Raw genomic sequence first — 21,060 nt, forward strand, 5'->3', positions numbered from 1 at the left:
CAGGGTATAAAGTGAATGAACCTAAACTCAAATAATGACGGATTATTTTCCGGACCGGCAGAGAACTAATAAGAAGGAGGAACTTAAGCAAATGACACCATAAGAACTTGTGGAAAAATTGTATTGACTTTGTATTTCATGCAAGAAGTTTAAAAATGAGTGTACTTTTGGGACCAACCCCTAGTGGCCCTCAGTGGTATTGCAGTTTAAGGCACTTCTGCATTAGCTTGATTTTTCAGTCCCGGGAGCGACACCCCTTTTTATATACAGTAGATGGATCCAACCTTTGCTCCGCCCCCAACTCCTCCAAATACGGTCACTTCTGGCTCCCCCTACAAAATGCCGACGGCCAAAATGTCCGACCGGAGGCTTGGAAACGAGTCCAGAGGTGTCCGCTACAGCAAATGATGGGCCAAACACCCATTTCTCTAAAACTAACCAACTCAAACTGACCTTGTTACAGTATTCAGCACACACGTTACAGAGGCGTTGCTTACTTGGCGTAGGCCTTCTCCACCAGCGCGCTCCAGAACTCGTTCTTGTCGTTGGAGTGGCAGTACACCAGCTCTCCGTTCACCGTGGGCAGCCGGTCGTCGATCACCACGTCCACCCACTCACCGAACCGCCAGAACCGGAAGTGGAAGATCCCGGCGTAGGACTCCGGTTTCTCTTTGTCCCACTCTTGGTCCTTCCAGTCGGGAATCACCTGCGACGAAAACAACAGGTGGTCAAAGCTCAGGATTCAGTTTAATACATAAAGTTAGATAATTCACTCCCTCTTCACTGCTTTAGAGTTCAAAGTCTACCATGAGAATAAATACTAGGTTAACAGAAGTTCAACAGAATCAGGAGCTTCAGGAGATTTAAAAGTTTCAAATTCCACTAAAAGATGATCCTCTGTGAGATGATGATGAATATAAATCATTTTAAATTTATTTTTTCCTTTCTTCTTTTTCTAGAGGCAACATATGCAGGTTAATACCACCGTCACGTGCTTTACAAAAGTATGCAGTTATGATAAATAAACAGAGAAAACAGACGTTAATTCACAGACTTTTACCTCTGAAAATGTACATACTCTTCCAGATAAACTCATAAATATAAATATACAGCAGTCTGTGTGTTAGCTCATAAAAAGTTTTAAAAACATCATTATTGCCACTTGTTTCCCCTCATTAACCTTCAGCATCTATAATTAGTGCGAGCATCTGAGGATCTACGAAGTTTTTAACGAGGGAATGCCATCCAACCATATCCTGTGATGAAATCCCTACTGACGGCACATTAAGTAACACTGACATATCAAAAACACACACACACACACACACACACACACACACACTCCACAGTGATGTGAGTGATATAAATAAATAAGTGATCCGGTGAGCCAGGATGAGACAAACTCCCAGCAGCCCCCAGGAAACTCCCAACGTTCCCTCTCGTACGTCATCGTTACTTCCTGTTGCCTAGCACCCTCACACATCACCCACCTGCTTAACGTTTGAAAAAAAAAAACAACCTTTGAGAGTATTTTCATTTCATATTCAGACATTTTAATCCTTTCTCAGAGTGTTTCGAGTTAATTATGCCAATGTGGGCGCGGATGAGAGTTTACACTTTTTAAACATATGGAATGGTTCAGATTAACACTGTTCCTGCTTTCAGGGATGTTCAGAGCTCCCTCGTGACAGTTTAAAGGCTCATATTACATTTTTACTACAAAGTTTTGTTGTTGTGTTTGCTGCAGAAATGTCACATCGAGCTTTAAAGGGGTGAAACGATCACAGCAGGGTTGAAAACGCAGAAAAACAACGAATCCGTGTGGTTGAAACTCGCAGAATAATTAGCTTTTTGCATTGATCTCATCTCCCAGCGCCGATCAATGTGTCCCAATCAAACCGCCCCGTGGGCAGGAGGGAGAGGGGAGGATTGGGCTGTGGATAAAAGCGAGAAACTGGTCCAGTGTTGATGGAAACAGTTGGGAAGGGGAGGGGAGGAGAGAGGCGACGTACGAGCACTGAGAGAAGAGAGGGAGAGAGGAGAGATCAGAAAGTCTAGCAGAGCTCCATCTATAGCAGCATCCGTCCTCTCCTCAAACCAGGACTACAACCTCCAAGACGGACATGGACAACGACAGATCTCCCTCCAACATGTTGGTGCTGGAGTTTAAGGAAGACCGGGCTCTGACAGAGGTGAGGTCCACACTCTTAAATCAAAACTTCTCACCTCCAGATACCACAAAGTCCGGCATCCAAATATCTGCAGATGAAATTACTGTTTTGTTTTGTTTTTTGTCAAAAAGATGAAACCTGAATGGTATTTTCTGTGGTTTTTTGTACGTTGAAAGGTTTTGGACATCCCAAAAATGTTCTTGTTTTAGTGCTGATGAAATGTTCAATGAACTGTGACTTTTGATACCGATAAGAAATACTTGTATAAAACCTTTTATAGTAATCTAATGTATCCGGACTATCATTAAAAAAAAAAGATCAAATTAGCTTTTTTTTTGTTGGCTACAGTACTTTTCAGTAACTTCCCATATCTACAGGACTCCCATGTATATTCAAACATTTCTCCCTGTTTTAACTGACACACATGACATTAGTTGAAAAGGTTTTCTGCAGTGAGTCCGATGCCTTCAGGGTCCCCGGCGTAGCGATCGATAGGTCTGCGCTGGCACTCTGCCTCCACAACAACTTTCTGTCTGTCTGGGGTCACTGAGGGTGATGAAACCGACCGTCCGGCAACCACAGAGGAGGTCGGCAGCTCCGGGGGCGTTTGTGACTGAGGTTAAATGTGAATGTGCAACGGTGGTTTAGAGGAATGGTTCTCAAAGTAGGGTCCCTGGACCCCTAGAGGTCCGTGACACTCTACCAAAGCTCCCTCACAACATCCACCCCCCTAAATAATAGAAAAAAATAAGTAATTGTCAATTAAACCGTTACAAAAACGGCAGTCATTTTTCAGACACTCCCTGGTTCCAGGGAAGTGGCCATATTTGGACCAGTTGGGGAGAAGCGAAAGGTGGAACTGATTGGGAACCTAAAGACAAAGCACCTACAGTAGAAACCTGACTGCACCACAGGCCTGTCAATCAAACACACACTACCCCAAAAATGCAGTGATTTGAGCCCTGATATCTAAATAGAGACACCGTACGAGTCTTTGGAGCCGGAGTCTATTTGGAGCTAACCTCTAGTGGCACGCTGGGGTTTGATCAACAGGAACATTCAAGTGAATGAACAATATTAAAGAAGATTTGTCTCCAAGTCTTCCTCGTTTCCATTTCATGTGTATCCGTGTTTGTCTCCCGCGCAGATGATGCGCCGTCGTGTGTCGTCCCTGCAGCGGTCGGGGCAGAAGCGTCAGGACGGCGAGCGTCTGCTTCTCCCCTACGAGGCCGTGTACCGGCTGGACTTTGACAACCAGGAGCTGAACTTCTCCCGCTGGTACTTCTCCCTCTCCGGCCACGGTCGTGTCACCATCACCGGTATTTCCCAGCACTGGACGCCTGACCTCACCAACCTGATGACCCGGCAGCTGCTCGAACCGATCGGAACGTTTTGGCGTAACGCCGACGACCCGATGGACTCGCCGCTCAAGTGGCTGGAGGCAGACATGCAGGAGTTCGGTGAAAGGATCGCCGAGCTGGCCAAAGTCAGGAAGGTCATGTACTTCCTGCTTGCTTTAAAGGAAGGAGCCGAGGCGGCAAATCTGAGCTGCTCGGTGGAGTTCACACCGGAGGAATGACCTTTCACTTTCTGCCAGTAGAGTCCCGTTAGAGCAACAGACAGCACTTCGATATTTCGTGTCCTCGTAGACATTAGAGCAGCTCCTTTTCAAGCCATCAAAGAAATCCATCATCTTATATATTGTCCCTCAAACTCTTGCACTGATTGACTTATTGTTGTACAGTCACACCTCCACCTCTTAACGCACACGACTCCTTCCAGTTTTAAGGCAAACACAAAAGTCTAATTTTTATAAGTACGTCCTGCAAACAGGCTTTAAAAGGATATTTTTTACAAAACAAAAGCTACATATTTCGTAAAAAACATGGAATGAATAATATGACAAGTCAAAATATGAATGCACTTTAAAGAAGGTTGCACATTTCCTGGGGCTATTTAAAAGATCAACAAAAAATCAATGTATTTAAAATTCACCAAGAAACGTGAGCATTCATAATAATTATTATTTACGCAATATTATTTGATGATGTTGTTGAAACTTTGAATTTTTATGGCTTAAAACTGATAAAAAAAAAATTTGTGAAAGATTCCTCTTGTAAATAAAACACACCTTTACTGATCAGCAGTACATAGTGATAATATGTGTAATGACAGACTTTGTTTTTGTTGTTTGTTTTTTTTGCATCTTTGCTGTTGTTGTTTCTGAATTCTTTCGACGGTTAGATGCAAACCCAGTAGCAGTGAATGGAGTATCACGTATTCACATTGCATGACTGTTACCCTGACAGAACACAAGAGCTCAATGGAGTGACATCAATTAAAATATCCACTGAAAGATGCCTGTGTTCTCGTGCTGATTATTATCGGTGTTTGTGGTTGTGGTTGGAGGGAGGAGGGGGGGGTGATGCATCTGCAGTCGATCTTTGGGAAATCAATCGACAATTATTTTGACTGTCACTCTACCCGGATGCATTTACGGAAAATTGAATCGATGCCAGAAAAAGGTTTAGTATGTCCTAATATATGTGAAATGCAGTTTGTCAAAAGTACCAGGATGTTCTACTGCATCCGGTCGTGCTATGCAGTCTGCAGGTCAGCATGCCACTCCGACTTCCGGAAAAGTGCGTCACATCGACTGAGCTGCCGATAAAGTTGGTGGCGCTGATGCTCCGTTCAGTTGCAACTTGCAAAAGGAAGAAGACGAAGACGAAGAAGAAGCATTAAAGGGAAGCATACTCATTCCAAATCGCATCTTTTTCCCCTTTTACTTCAAATGTCGCTCTACGGATCACAACGCATATGACAAAGTTTACAGCGCATTTTTATGATGAAGTACTTTGTCCCAATTGTACACATACAACATGCGACGGTACATACAGTACTTTATGAGGGTAGCTGCAGTACGTACTTAAGTAAAAAGAAAAAGTATGTGATTCAGCTTAAGTTTGCACGGTAGATTGTCCAATCTTCATTAAATTGCACCAGATTTATCGAAGCGCGCTCCATAAATCCTGATTATCATTGACTTGGAAACAACTCTCACTCCTGTGTTCATCTTTGTGCACCGTTTACAACAACAGGAGAGCAATAAAAGTTGTGGTGAGTTAGAGGATCCTTCCATTTATTTTTTTCCCCAACAATGAGTCCCAGACCCCCTCCGAATGTGGTCTGAGCAGACACTTCCTGTGTAGTTTGCTTTCATCACACCGGAGGTATATTACGTGTTTAACAACCAGTGTTTGTTTTGGCCCGTTGAAGGCTGTCTAGACAACCAGCTGCTCCACAGAGGCAACAACACCCAAAACAGACTTTAGTTTTCCTCCAGCTGATGGAAAAACTGAAGGTTGGCGAGGACCTTCGAGACCCGAGAGGAGAAATGAGGCAACAGTGGAAAAAACACTGAGGAAACACACAATGCACAGACACACACACGACTTCAATATTTTTTTTATCATGTATATAATAAATGTTTAATGCAAAAAGAGCCAAAGTAGCCTCATGAAAATACCTTTAGATCAGCTGTAAGCCATTAAATGTGCAGTTAATTGACTGTTGAATATTGTAAACCATCCGACAGGAAATCATGTCTGAACAGCGTTTGTGGTGGTATCTGGCGCCACCTAGTGGACAACAGGCCTTACTTCCATGTTGCTGCAGCATTGAGCTTGCTGTGGTTTGTAATGAAATCATATTAATTCAGAGTGTTGTTTTAAGTCTCTTAGAAAGCAGCTGTGAAATAAGTCCAACACTGTAGTTCACTTGTCACTTTGTCGCGGCAAATGCTGTGTTAAAACCCATTTCAGAGAGTAAAATGATCATTTATAAGCGCTGAGACCCATCATCATCAACCATTACATTACATTACATTTAGCTGACGCTTTTATCCAAAGCGACTTACAATAAGTGCATTTCAACCATGAGGGTACAAAACCCAGAACAACAGGAATCAAGAAAATACAATTTCTTCCAGAAAGCCAAACTACAAAGTTCTATCAGTAAGTGCCATTTTAAGTGCTACTAAAGTTCTACTGTTCAAGGTAAAGTCTGAAGAGGTGTGTTTTTAGTTTGCGCCGGAAGATGTACAGAGTTTCCGCTGTCCTGATGTCGGTGGGGAGCTCATTCCACCATTTAGCAGCCAGGACAGCAAACAGTCGTGATTTTGTAGAGTGTTTAGCTCAGTGAGGGAGCAACAAGCCGATTGGTAGAAGCAGAGCGGAGGGAGCGGGCTGGGGTGTAAGGTTTGACCATGTCCTGGATATAGACTGGACCCGATCTGTTCGCAGCACGGTACGCAAGTACCAATGTTTTGAAATGGATGCGGGCAGCTACTGGTAACCAGTGAAGGGAGCGGAGGAGGAGGAGTAGTGTGAGTGAATTTAGGAGGTTAAAGACCAGTCGAGCTGCTGCATTCTGGATGAGCTGCAGAGGTCGGATGGCACTAACCCTAACCCTAACCTGCCAGGAAGGAGTTACAGTAGTCCAGACGTGAGATGACCAGAACCTGGACCAGAGCCTGGACCAGAACCTGGACCAGAACCTGCACCGCCTTCCGAGTGAGAAGAGGACATATTCTCCTGATGTTGTGCAGCATGTATCTACAGGAACGCGTCGTTGCAGCGATGTTGGCAGTAAGAGAGAGTTGACTGTCGAGTGTCTCCGGGGTTCCTAGCAGTCAGGGTCGGGGATAACACAGAGTTGTCAAAGGTAGTAGTCAGGTACTGGTAAGTACTACTACTCTCTGTACTCTGTACATCTTCCGCCGCAAACTAAAAACACATCTCTTCCGACTTTACCTTGATCACTAGAACTTTAGTAGCACTTACCTGCAACCATGCACTGGCTGAGGCTCAGACTCTGCAGGGTAACACAGCTGTCAGTGTGCGTGTACAAGATCAATACTGTAAAACAGTTGTGATAAAGACGTCGCATAATTCCACTCCATCTATCACACACACACACACACACACACACACACACACACACACACACACAACCCGGTAAGGACAATTATGACTCTCTCTGTCTGTTCAGCTCAGGTCAATAAAAAAATTACAAAATGGAATTACTACAGTCTAATTTAAGGTGAACAGATGAAATAATTGTTAAGATCAATAAATAAACCAATAAAAAAAAACTTTTTTAAAATTTATTTATTTTATTTTTTGTATTCAATGTACTTAGTTATCAATTTCTTTTATTTCATTATTAATTTATTTAATCATTTTAATGAAGTTAATTATTTAATGAGCTATACACACACACACACACACACACACACTCACACACACTCACAAAGAGTAAGATCAGGAAATGACTTTTTCCTTGAAAAATTGATCGAAACATTGCACAGCAATATAAATAAAATACTGTAGAGGACCGTGACGGTTTTACTATGAAGATTTTTCTCCTTTTGTCTAAAAAAAAAGTTTCACACTTCGTTGGTGTCTCACCTTCTGCCACAGCGCTTCTCTGGAGGCCAGACTGGAGCAGGCGGCTATGAACCAGCAGTTTCCCAGCTGGCCTTGGTGCAGGTCGTGGGCGCTGATGCCATCCACAAACAGGTGGGGGTCGCTGCTCAACTCCTAAAGGGATAAAGATAACTGCAATCAGTGTTGACCTTCGCCTTCCTCTCCTGAAGTATCAGGAGTATCAGAACAGAGAGACAAGAAAGAAACTTCAGCCGCCTTTGGAAATAACAAGTTCAACAAATGATAAGAAACAGATCATTTACAGTTGGAGACTTTCTTAGGATAGAAACATGAAATGAACAAGGTAAGAGGCTTTGTAAATGTATCATCATCCAGTCCACTTTGAGCCTTTTTCTACTGTATATTAATCTTTCGGCATCTCTTGGGTCAGCCATGGACTGCATATAAAAGTGGACGTCTGAAAATGAGGCCGATGTGGAAGTGTTTTAAGCTGCAATACCACTGAGTGCCACTAGAGACTCCCATTCAACTGGTCTCCTAAAATTCTAAGTTAATAAAATGTCTCCAGCAGTTATCTCGGTGTTGTTAGCTAAAGTCACTCCTTATAAGTTTTTTGGAGGTCCATCTGATAAATAATCCCTCATTAATTAGAAAATCAAAAAGATTAGTTTTTGGGGGCGTATCTGTTTGATTGACAGGCCTGTGGTGCAGTCAGGTTACAGCTATCGGTGGGCGGGACGTAGTATCGTCAGGTTTCCAATCAGATCAGTCAGACCCACCGCTGGCTCCTCCCCCAGCTCGTCCAAATATGGTCACTTCCTGCTCCAAACCGCTCCGAACAAGCAAGATGGCGGCGGACAGAATCTGAACTGTTGGTGGGTGCTTGGGATCAGTGTATTCAGCAATCTGCAGTAGACAGTAGCTAATGGGTCGGTACTGGATGAATGTGAAGCAGGGCGTTAGCCGGAGCACTCAGTCAACCACTATAAAGGTGAACACAGGGTTAAAACACTCTGCCATTAAGTAGAAGTCGCTTCTAAAGGGTTCAAAGCCAAACAGACCACTGAGCTTATGAGACGGGACGGCAGCCAAATGATAAGAGGCGGGACAAACCAGTGGCACACACACCCAGCAGGACCAGGAGCTGTGTGGAGACAGACCTATACACGGCTTACTGACTTCTGACCATGTTACGTCTCATTTGGAGTGAGTTAAAGACAAGACATATTATGTTAAGGACATAATATATAATGTCAAGGAACTACAGACGCTGGCCTCTCCAGCAGAAAGCTAAAAGTCACTTTTCTCAGTACGTTTGAAGAGTATTTCAAACCGACTGATGTAAATAAAGAGAGCAGAGAGAATCTTAAATACTCCCCTTCTCCGAGTCTCAAAAGTTAGAAGCCACTATTTCAAGTGCACGTACTGTACATGCCCACTCAGTAGTACCACACATGTACTTATATGTCCAACCACAAAGAAGGCGCGCAGAATATTCAGGGCGGGGTCTCCTCTCCACGCTCACCTTCATCCTCCTCTTTACGTCCTCAAAAACATAGAGCTTTTATTCTATAACTGATTTAGGTGATAAAAGATGTAAAAAGTTGTGATATACTGATTGTAAAACAGCGTGACGTCTCTCACTCATCTTGTAACTTCAGGCTGGACGTTCACACTTTTACGCTGTTGTGAAACGTGGATTCATGCTGAGGTCTCAGAGATTAAGTTCAGGGTGTAACGTCTGTAATATTTTCCTCTCACCACTCCCTGTGCAAAGCAATAACATTGATCAACTGGAGTGCTTTAGGATTCCTGTTTAATTATTTAGCTCAGACCATCAATGATTGACAATGAAAGAGTATTACAGTGATGCAGGGAATATCATCCAAGTCCCAAGAGTAAATAAAGAGATTAATATATATCACTGGGCCATTTATGAGGATAATGATCCAACATTACATATCTGTGAGTGGTAAAAGTATGTGAAACTTTCCAGTAACTATTGGACATCAGCTTAGAGGAACTTCATCCCAGAGTTTCAAATTTGGGGTTTTGGTGGGTTTCCTCACATGAACTGCTCGTTTCAGGTCCCTCAGCAACATTTCTATTTATTTAGCCATTGGTTTTTATAACCAAGTCTTAAATTTAGATGTACTTGGAAAAAAGTCAAGTAGAAAACGTTAATAATAATACTGCTCAGGTGTGTTTGTGTGACGACTGATAACCTTTTGCTGCTGCTGCACACACAAGTTCAAGGAGTGTGTCATTAGGTTGTCCTGCCTTTTTTTTTTTTATCCTTGTGAAGCAACTGCATGAAGATAACAACTACTAAACAGTAGATAAGCTTAATTTATGCAGTTATTTCTGGTCTTTGCAGAAAATAATTCCACCGTGTTGGTATGGTAAGATGGTGCATTCAGCGCTGTTATCTTCTTTAAAAATAAATTCACTTTTACAGGGAATCTGTTTCAGCCAAACATCATGGGATCAAAACACTTTCTGTGAGTCATATTTTACGTAAGCAATATTCCACTCGAGAGTGTTTTAACGTCATTATCGGCACGACAGTGATCCGGTCCATTAGCATTACTGAAGTGCCAGTAATGACGTTAAAACACACCCTCGAGTGGAATATTGCGATCATACAACAAGTTACCATCTAAATAAAATATGTAATTCAAATGTATTCATATCTTGTGGTAATTAGCTCTCAAAGTATAAAACTTTTTGCTAGTGTAAGCTCTGTTTCCATGGCAATAGATGGGGTATGACTAACAACTGGAAAACAATCAATCACATCAGTAGACTCTAATGTAATGTATGTAATGTTTACTTCTACTAACGACCTAGCAACAGAGACGAGATCTTGTCTGTTTTAGTGTTTTCTGGAGATGGTTTCTCAAACTGAATAAATACAGAAACACTAAACTGCTCAGCGAGCTCAGTCTGGTTGGAACAAAGATTTCTGATGAACAAAGATATCTGATGAACAAAGATATCTGATGGACAAAGATATCTGATGGACAAAGATATCTGATGAACAAAGATATCTGACGGACAAAGATATCTGATGAACAAAGATATCCATGGACTCGTGTGTTTTTAAGATTTTAGCACCATGTCATGTTAAAACCAAACCGGTCCAGCTGGCCGCCGCTAGGCTTCAAAGTGCGTGACTATCCGTGGTGTTACGGTACGGGTGCTCGGAGCGACCAAAAAGGACCAAAAGAGACTCGATTTCACCAAATGGGTCTCAATTAATATAACAAGTAAAAACCACATTATATTACATATTATATGAAATTCTATTCTTATTCTATATTCCCAAACTCGGAGGCGGAGTGATATTTCTAGTGACGAGCAGGGTGTGATGTCATGATGATTTCAGCACCTTCCAAATGTTCAGTTGACCAATCAGATCTCTGGGTCAGAACTACTGGTTTTATAAATTATGATCAACAGATGCAGCTCTGTTGGAGGGATGACAGGTAAACACCTAGCTTGGTGAAATGGCACCACATTCTCTGAAGTCGCGACTTAACCACAAACGAATTTCCTTTCGCTGGTTACCTGGAGACATCTCAACGTGCGGTTCAATATTTGCTCAAATACTTGTTCATAGAGTAAACACGACATTTACACACACATGAAGACAAATTAATAATACAATACTGTTGAAATGGGACTTCAGTGAAGTGAAATTCCATAAATTCCTCTTCAGACCACGTAACCCCTCCTCTCTTTATATTCACAATGGTCTCATGACCACCACCCTCGTTCCCCTCCTACTGTCCACTCCACTGTGAATCAGCTGATCGCTTCACTGAAGATTTATAAACTTCTCTCGGGCTGAAAAACAAGTGGAAGTCTTGCTTCCTTTATCTCACCTTGGGCCTTTTCCAGATGACGTGGCCGATGTGGTTGCTCTGGTGGAACAGAGACTGGTCGGTCGTCAGGAACACGGGGTCTTCGAACAGACATCCATTCTGCTGGCACTGCCTCCTCAGTGCAGAGAAAGACTGGCCCTCGTATGGAACCACCATCCTCCCTGCAGACAGGAACTCAGGGTTCAGAACAACACCAGGCCTTTTTTTTTTTAGCATATTCATCACTATTCCTGAGGCATTTTAATGTCAATATATCAAAATTTCAGGCTAAATTTGGAGGGAAATCTACAGAAGAGCTTGAAGAGGCTTCTGTTCTACAGAATTTCTGCTGGCAAGCAATGGTCAACACTTATCTTTCAATAAAAGCAAAATGCAGCCTTTCAATAATGTTGTTGATGCATCGGAGACAACTAATTAGCATAGTTTTAGGTCAAAACCAATGGAAGCACGATTAGCATTTAATTACACAAAGAAAATACATTTTAAGAAGCTGCAGAATGACAACATTTGTCACAGGTTTACAGACTTTATTGACAATAATAAATAAGTTAAACTCAAAATAAGATTCAGTGGAACAAAAGTTAATTTCCAAGTTTTAAAGCTACACAGTGTGTCACCTGTAAAAGATAAAAAAAAAACTGAATCATCTGTTATATTTACCATAAAAACCTAAATTAATATAATTCCACTTGCTGTAACAGCACAATGACAATATTGTTTTAATAAAAATATATCAAAAGGACGGTTCGGATATATTACATACATTGCACTGCAGTGAAACGGGAAATAAAGGCGATGTTGAGACTGAAACACTGTTTGTTATTCTGGTAAAGAGTTACAAATATAAAATGAGAAGCGGATTTTGGTGGATAATTGGATCAGAGCGAACACCTGCTCCTCCTGACACTGTTTAAACTCCAGATTAAAGAGCAGAAGAACTGCAGCTTCGCCTCTAGCACACATTATAGTGTGGACAAGGATTACACTAAAAATGCTCTCAAAATACACACACACACACACACGCACGCACACACACACACACACACACACACAACCGAAAGTCACATTTTTAAGTTTACGTAACAAAAACGACCCCCTCGTCATGTGACAGGATTACAAACAGAAACTTGGACAATCGTGTTTGACCAGGAATCACCAGCAAAGTAAACACATGAAAGTTATGTGCATTTGTGTGTGTGTTAAAGTGTGTGTGTGTGTGTGTGTGTGTGTGTGTGTGTGTGTGTGTGTGTGTGTGTGTCTTTCAGCATTAAGTGTCTGATCTGGGGAGTGGAGTCCAACCAGCAGCTTCCTGTCAGCCAAATAATGAGACAATTACAAAAAGAGAAAGCAGTGACTTTGTGTGTGTGTGAGGGTGTGTGTGAGAAAGATATTCAAAAGGTATGATTGAGTTGAAAGTACTTAATCTACTTAAGCACTTAAGTAGCAGCTTAATTTGCTGCTGAAATGTTCATGAAATATTCAGCATTCATTAAAAGCTGCTGTACATCCTGAACAACAGATAAAAACACACGACTGAAACCAACACATTCACATATGAAGCGGTTTTATGTTTCCATGACGGCGGCAGCAGGAGGCATCATGTTTTTAGGGTGTCCGTCCTGCTCTCGTCAACGCAATATCTCAAGAACAACTTTAGGGAATTTCTTCAAATTTGGCACAAACGTTCACTTGGACTCTAGAATGAACTAATTAGAGGTGTGTGTGTGTGGGGAGGGGGGGGTGGGGGGGGTCAAAGGTCAATGTCCCAGTGGCCTCATGTCTAATTCTTGTGAACACGATGTCTCAGGAACTCCTTGAGAGAGAATTTCTTTAAATTAGGCACAAATGTTCACTTGGACTAAAAGATGAACTGAAAAGATCTTGGAGGTCAGAGGTCGCTGTGACTTCATGTCTGTTTTAGTTCTCGTGAACGCTATGCCGTAAAGATCCGATACTGAACGTGTGACATTAATCTTGGCTGTCCACATCGAAACTCTGCTGATTGTACAGATCTTATGTGGGTGAAAATGACCAAACAATCATCAGATTTGGTTCCCATGGAGACTGCCCATAGGACTCGTCAGGCTGGTCACTAATTACATCAGTGTCACTTAAAGGCAGTAAACACAGAGATGATACTGAGCAGAGCCGTGAGTGTGTGTGTCTGTGTTTTCCTCAGCAAATTCTATTAAATATATATAAGTTTGCAATTAAATCCAGGATGTTATGGATGCTAATCAATAATGGTTTGCCGAATATTTAGATGTTAAGCACCTTAAGATGAACAGTTGGTGGTGCTAATTCTCGAAGAAGAAGAAGAAGAAGAAGAAGAAGAAGAAGAAGAAGAAGAAGCAGGTTCAAAGAGACGACGTCAAACCTCAAATGGGGAAAACGATGAGGAAATCTGACATTTCTGTTAGTTTCATCCAGGTGATTTAATAAAGATGACTGGAAAAGTTTCTAACAAAAATATTTATAAACTAATTAAATTGCCTAATTAAAAAATATAAAATGTTCATATATCTCTTTGTAATGCAGGTGAAATAACGCTCCAAACTGACGACAGAGTAAAAGTGCACAGTCATGAGACATTTCTGAATGAAATCATGGCAACCCCGAAGTGGTTAGAAGAAACTGAGCCGACCTTCCCCGCTGCAGACAACCAGCATGACTGGGACGTGAGTCATCACCGGATGGGGGGGGAGGGGCAGCATGTTTTTTTTTTGTTCCTGTATTTTTGTTTATAAGTGCATGCAATCACATGTTAAACAAAGCTGCACACTCATTCTCACATTCACAAGCATTTCCCCATGTGTAGTGGTAAATTACTGACACCATTAACACCAGACTGCTGCTCACTTAGTTTGTGTCTTTTCCCATATATAATACAAAAACAGTTCAATTGCATATAGAAAGTGAAAAAACAAAAACAAAATCAACCACTAATCTATTTTCTGTACTGCTTGTACTCCTGGCGGTCGAATTGTTCGTACGATTGTTCCTAAAAATTAAAGTGATGTATTCAAAAACACAACATTAGTTCTGGTTTCAGAGGATTTGCCTGAAGCCTGAAGTCTTTCACATGACTCAGGCAGACAATCAAGTTTACTGTGATTTCATGTGATGTTAATTTAGTGAACAGAGAAAGTTTTTTTTTTATACCTGATGTTAAAATGTATGTTATAGTCATCTAATAGTGTCAAAAAGCAGCAGTTGCAGCAGCACACGGTCATCAATCTGCTGAATCACGCCCAGGACATTTTTTATGATGATAAATTCTGTGATTAATATTGAAATAACCTCTGTTCAATTTATGCCACTATTAGAAGCCTATAGTACAATTTTAATCATATTTAATAATACACAGACACCTAATTAAGAAGAATTAAATTAAATTGCATTTACATAGGGCCAAACCACAAAGTCATCTCCGACACTTAACATCATCAAGCCCTCACAAAAGAACCTTAGAACATTATAGAAAATTATAGACAGTTCAATAAGTAAAAAAATAAAACAGACTTTAAAACATGTTGTCACCTGTTTACATCAGTCTGCTGTCAACAGCTGCCGTTCGCTCCTCTTCCTCGCTGTCTGCAGCATTAACACATTGACCACCACTGTTGAGAAGTATTTAATATCCCACAAAGCTCCTTTTTTTTATCATTTCACATTTGAAAACACCGTTTCTTGATGTGAAATAACTTTAAATTAAACTGCACCAGTGTTATCGACAGACACAGGACTGTGGTGCAAGAAAGATTAGAGGAAAACCAGCCAAACATGGGTGTGGCTTCATGTGATCACCAAAGAAAACAGCAAATCTGACAACTGACAACTGAACAACAGTCCAGCGCAGATGTTGAAATATCACATGTTGGTGTTTTAATTTGTGTGGTAGGTACAGCGTGAACAGGTCTGCTAGCATCTCTGTCAAACAAAGTCCACCTGCCTCCTTCTGACAAAATTAACTCATTTTGTTGAAGACTTAATGTTTTTTTCAGCCTGCTTCGTGAAGCCACCCAGAGTGAAAAATCTAGCCGGAAATCAGGAAAATGTGCCTTCAAAATAAAAACCGTAATTCCGTATGTGCATATATGAAACTCAAAACTGCTTCTAATCAATCAATCAATCAATCAATCACTCAGGGTATAAATCACCCAATGTCTACCTGACCATTAGAGATGCACACTGAAAGATTTTTGTTTTTGTTTTAGTTTAAAACATTTAGAAGTTGTGTCATGTTGTTGACAGCTTGTCGGTATGCGTACGTACACAAAGCCAACTACGATTGACAGCAGAGTAAGAGTGTGCAATATTTGAGCAAACAAGTCGAATAATGCTTTAAAATTGCTCCAGCCAGGCTGAGTGCAAACTGGACGTGACTCACTATCGCCCCCTAACAAACAAACGGGTATTACAAGACGTGACTTTAATTTTTTTCATTATTAAAGATGAAACAAAAGTTTCTACATCAGTCACCCACTTGGCCTACTAAAGAAAATTAAATCTTGTGTTTTACACGAGCATGTTTGCTTTACCTTTACCGTCGTAACTTGGCTACTTCGCTTTATGGCATGAGTCAAGAACTCTTTTCCCCTCTTGAGTTTTAATGATACATTTTATTTTGAAGGTGGGTACCGGATGTGTGTTTGTATAAGAACAGCTTGAATTATGAAGTTTCCCGTTTGTGAAAGTTTTTACGAATTTAAAAAAAAAAAAATCAGGTTTGAAGGCGAAAAAAAGCGAAACGGTGAGCAAATGACACCCCAAATTACAACATTTGTCCTCTGTTCTGGCCAATTTTATGCAGACACGTCATTTTATTTAACTTAACGCCCATCATTTTAACGTTTCAATGTGTTAAATTTAACGTGAATAAAAGTGAACTCTGCAGCGGTAAAACATGAAAACCCTTTAATGACGGTCGGAAGTGAGATTCCCCCTTCGAGATGGAGAGCCACTGGGTTTCAATTTAAATTTTAAAATTAATTTTTTTTTTTCTTTACCTGGAAATTAGTTTTTTTTCGTCGGCTGCGTGGAGCGGTTGTCTTCTCCCGGGACGGTTTCGGTGTTTCCCCCCCCGCCCCCCGGTGATGTACGACGTCCTTAATCCGGAGTGTGGTTTCTTCTTCACGACTCTGCAAATGAAACCACACTGCCGGACAGGAGGAGCTCCGGAGCTGCTTCGGAACTCAGCCTCAAACCCACCGGCCCGCCTTCACTCATCCGAGGGCTGGAGGCGGATGAGGTGATGCCTTCAAGTGCCGCACGGACAAACAAATTACCAACATTAGCGCATTGAACCCTAAATGACTCAACACTATCATTTACACAGGGCCGTTCACGTGTATTATTCTGGCAATGCCCTTCATACACACTTTACCTTTTAAGTACCTTTCAATTATCTTGCAGTAAACAATTTTTGTTCCCTACTGCATCAGAAAAGTGCATTGGTGTGTTTTCTACACAAAGTGCCTTGTGTGCACAAAAAAAAATAAAAAAAAAATCTAGATATCTTGTGGGAGGGAGTTATTAATATTTTGGGAACAAGTTATTCATTTTGTGGGAAATAAATTATGAACTTGTGGGAACATGATCTTAATCTTGAGAGAACAAGTTATTAATTTGTTAGAACAAATTACACAAGTTATGAATCCTGTGGAAATGAGTTAATCTTTAAGAAACCAGTACTTAGGTAAGAGTAACGAGCAAGAATTAATTATCTTATGAAACAAGTTATTTTTGCAGGAATTATTTTGTGGGAACAAGTTGTTTGCATAAGGTAAAAAAATAAAAAATAAAAGTATCACCTTTTGGGACTTTAAGAGCTCCATAGTTCTCATATCCACTTTTTTCAGAACAGCATCATTTATTTTTGTAGATTTCTGCCATCTATTTTTATTTAGTTACATATTCCAGATAGTGTCAACATACTTGATTAACAAAGATGGATCAGATTCAGATTTTTAAAACTAACACACACGTTTGTCTATACTTGTGAGGACACATTGACATAATGCCTTCCGTAGCACCTTACCCTAACCATCACAACTAAGTGCCTAACCTTAACCTAACCCTATCCGCAACCCTAACTCTAAAAAAACGGGTTTTAAACCTCAAATTGCACTTTAAAGTTGTGAGGACCGGCCTAAATGTCCTCACAAACTGTGTTTACCCTCATAAACGTTTTTTTTTTTTTTTTAACCGAAATTGGTCCACACAACATAGTAATACATGCCCACTCACACACAGAGCCTCTCAGGGCTTTTGATACACACCACTTCCCTCTGGTGGGTGCTGCAGAAATTACAGGAAAAAACTATTTCGGCAAAACCTGCAAAGTATCCATCTATAATGTCAGTAATTATTCAATTCACTCATCTGCAAATCAGCAGCATGAAACTACCATAATGCACACGCATAACAACAAAACATATCACAGGTAATGCAAAGGCATGGCATTATATTGCATGAACTTGGCATCCCTGACTTTCCATGTCTGGAATAACTTTTCATAATTCCATGATATTCCAGATATTCCTAAAGCTCTTTTTCATAAAAAGACACTTTGGGATGTGTTTATTACAAGTGATACAAGAGTCATGATGCAGCTGGAGTAAACAGCTGTATTGATTAAAATAGAAAGTAACTGTTACACCAGACACACCTGAGATGGACTGAAAAACCTGTTTGAAACCGTTTCTGTGGTATTTTTCAGCGTCTGTGTTTGTCTGTGGCCGTCAGCGATTCCTTCGCTCTTCACAGACTTTTACCTCCATTCTTTAGTTTCTAAGTGTTGAGATTTGTTGTTGTACAAAAAGCAGGTTCAAACAGCTTCTGTCGCGGTGATGCTATTAATCTTTAACGTCATCAGAGAAGAAGACGTCCACGGTGTCATGTGAGAAGCTGCACTTTACACTCAGCTGGAGGAGATTGTGGCAGCGACATGTCCATCAGTCGACTTGAGTTCGCACATGGAAGGATAAACACGGCTGATTGTAGAAGAACACGGTAAATACGACAGTACTGTACATGGGGTATGATGGGTAGCTTTATCCTTCATATCCCGTTTATATTTATTATCAATAATATTTTGTGTGTTACTTTACCGCACTAAGCTTTTTATCCATTAGCTGCACCGTGAACCAGCTCACTTAACAATTAACTTAAAAATCACAACAGGTTGACATCAAAACTGACAAAGTTACTGAAATACTGTCCAATACTTTCAAAAATGGTCAGTTTGATTGTTATGCTATTTATTTTCAGAGACTTTTCTCTCCATATAAAGACGTACAAGGCTTTTAATACATTCAGGTGCTTCTGTTTGTGAGTAAAAACCCCGTAAAGTAAATTTATACAGATAAAATTCAGGTGCATATTTCCATTTTTGAGCTATAAAATTAGTTGGTTTTTTTTATGGCATCTTGTGGATTTATAGCTGTATTAATAATTTTTTTTGCACATTCAAGGGGTGCTGAAGAAGCTGAAACTTACAACAGAAACCTATTAATAATGTAAACATCCAACAACTAAATTTGGAGTTGTGTGTCCTCCTGATGAATCCCAACATTTCCTCTCTTAGTTTAGTGAGTAAAAACTGAGTAAAAAAAATTTGTTTCAACACCAGCTAGTCTCCAACTGTGTTTACAGCTGTAAATGAATCAGAGTTTCTGTGTTGTAACACATAAATTGACCTCGTTACCTTCAGCTTCAGAGTCATTTACAGCACCCGAGCTGTAAAAACACATCTAACTTTACCTCCTCTGCAGGTTTAAAATGTTAACCGGCTGGTTAACCTTTACTGCACTCCTGGCCGCAGCTACTGGCACTCTGACGTTAGCACCCACCTGCAGGGTCAAAGGTCATCCAGAGGCTGAGCTGACTTTAAACTGTGGAGATGGAAAGAAAACAGGTCAGTGAGGAGGCTCTGTCCCACTTCCACACTTAAGCAGTTAATTTGCTTCATTTTCTAAATAACCAACTACAATTTCATTTAAATTATTCACACTATCCTCCGTCTTCCTCAGTTAGAAGTTTAGAGCAGAAATAGCAGGTCTGTGACTCACCTGCTCCTCCTCTCGTGTGCAGGTGTGGTCCAGTACTGGCACACCCCCTTCGGAGACCTCCGGACTCCAGGTCTCCTCAGTAAACTGGACCCCGTCTTCATGCACCACGATGGCAGCTTGGTGGTCCCCAACACCAGCAGTCTCCACAGCGGCCGGTACTACTGCCTCCTGCAGCATGCAGAGGGAACTACGCTGTGGCCCTACGAGCTCCGTGTCGCTCACAGCAATCCAGAACACAGTCAATATGAAGGCCGTGCTGCGTTCAGGGTCAGGAGGGACGTTGGGGACGAGAAGCAGGCCAGTGTCTCAGACGGGCAGTTTGCAGGAGCTGTGGCGGCGTCGGTGCTGCTGACGTTTGTGCTGGGATTCAGCGCCGGAGCTCTGAGCAGGACTCCTGTTCTCAGGTGTGTTTGCAGCTCAGCTTCTCCCAAAACTCAAACAATTACTGTTCAATTACTTCTGCAACTATGACTAGATATTTACCTCTCTGAACCTTTTGGTGACTAGACTAAAGAGGAATGAACAGACAGGATGTGCAGAGACTATTCAGGACATATTCTTGAAACAGCAGTGTGCACTTCATGTATTTACTCACTGTACTCTAATGGATGCTGTGCAGTTTCAGATGTGAATGTATTTGTACCGTCTATCCAGGCAGCTACTTGTTCACATTAATCTCTAACTTTATGAAAATCAAGAAACTTGATTTAAGTTGTAAAATCAACACAAGCACCATTCCACATTCAGTGTGCTGAAAACATCATTATGACAATTCATCTGAGCTGTAAAGATATAAGAAGGCGGTTTTAAGTTATATTGACAAACTTCCATCACACCGTTTCCTCTCAGGTGTTTAAAGGCAGTGATCACGAGGCTGCGGTCACCGCGGCAACAACGCCAAACTGATGGACAAACCATGACAACCCTGCCGCCCATGTACGACAGCCAAGCCTTTGAGATGGAACAGGCGAGCAACGACGACTCTGCGATTTGCGTATCCACAGATACGACAGTCTCATCGACGAGCTCATCCCCCCCCACCAAACCCCAGAGAAGCTTCCGGCACAAACGAGAGGAAAAGCGGGAAAACGCAACATACCTGGAGGGATGTGACATGAAAGAGGAGGAGGAGCTGAGAGAGGAGGAAAAGCAGAATGAAGGGTGTGACAGGGAGGAAGAGGAGGAAGAGGAGAGAGAGGTTAGTAGCTTCTGTCTGTTAGAAGAAGATGAAGAGAGTCAAACTAAAACAGATGAGGACAAGTGCAGTGAGGAAAGGAAGGATGAAGATGGAGGAGAGAGCAGGGAGGAAGAGACGGACTGCAGAGGGGAGGAAGAGGATGGTGAGAAAGATGGAGAAAAGAAGGGCGAGGAAGATGTAGAGACGGACACGTGCAGAGATTCTGAGCAGTCGTCTACAGAAACAGAAGACGACGAGAGCGACAGCAAAAACCAGGAGGACGCGATAAAGAAAGGAAATATA

At 41.4% G+C, this 21,060-nt stretch overlaps 2 protein-coding genes across 3 annotated transcripts in view; one reads left to right on the top strand and one right to left on the bottom strand.

Annotated features, from left to right (window-relative positions):
* capn5a (calpain 5a) overlaps positions 1-16,734 on the bottom strand; it is a 21,294-nt gene extending 4,560 nt beyond the window's left edge. The window contains exons 1-4 of one of the 2 annotated variants that reach the window (XM_069148299.1): positions 16,518-16,734; positions 11,509-11,669; positions 7,643-7,774; positions 498-706 (exon numbers count right to left, since the gene is read on the bottom strand). In XM_069148299.1, the coding sequence (XP_069004400.1) occupies positions 498-706; positions 7,643-7,774; positions 11,509-11,664 (497 nt within the window). In that variant the 5' untranslated portion in view covers positions 11,665-11,669; positions 16,518-16,734. Of the gene's footprint in view, positions 1-497; positions 707-7,642; positions 7,775-11,508; positions 11,670-15,048; positions 15,253-16,517 lie in introns of those variants that run through there. The other variant, XM_069148300.1, reaches the window with a different exon arrangement.
* ompa (olfactory marker protein a) lies at positions 2,087-4,470 on the top strand. Its single transcript, XM_069148301.1, has 2 exons — positions 2,087-2,192; positions 3,319-4,470. Exons 1-2 carry the CDS (start codon positions 2,124-2,126, stop codon positions 3,748-3,750), a joined length of 501 nt encoding a protein of 166 aa, XP_069004402.1. The 5' UTR covers positions 2,087-2,123; the 3' UTR covers positions 3,751-4,470.
* Positions 16,735-21,060: the final 4,326 nt, after the last annotated feature.

Source organism: Embiotoca jacksoni, unplaced genomic scaffold (assembly GCF_022577435.1).
Source record: "Embiotoca jacksoni isolate LCO1_2020_lvr unplaced genomic scaffold, fEmbJac1.0.p SCAF_14, whole genome shotgun sequence".
NCBI lineage: Eukaryota > Metazoa > Chordata > Actinopteri > Embiotocidae > Embiotoca > Embiotoca jacksoni.

Bases quoted from the DNA above. Each gene is read 5' to 3' on its own strand.
- ompa (XM_069148301.1), top strand. From the start codon at position 2,124: ATGGACAACGACAGATCTCCCTCCAACATGTTGGTGCTGGAGTTTAAG. The intron at 2,193-3,318 runs GTGAGGTCCACA...TCTCCCGCGCAG, and splicing joins AAGACCGGGCTCTGACAGAG to ATGATGCGCCGTCGTGTGTC.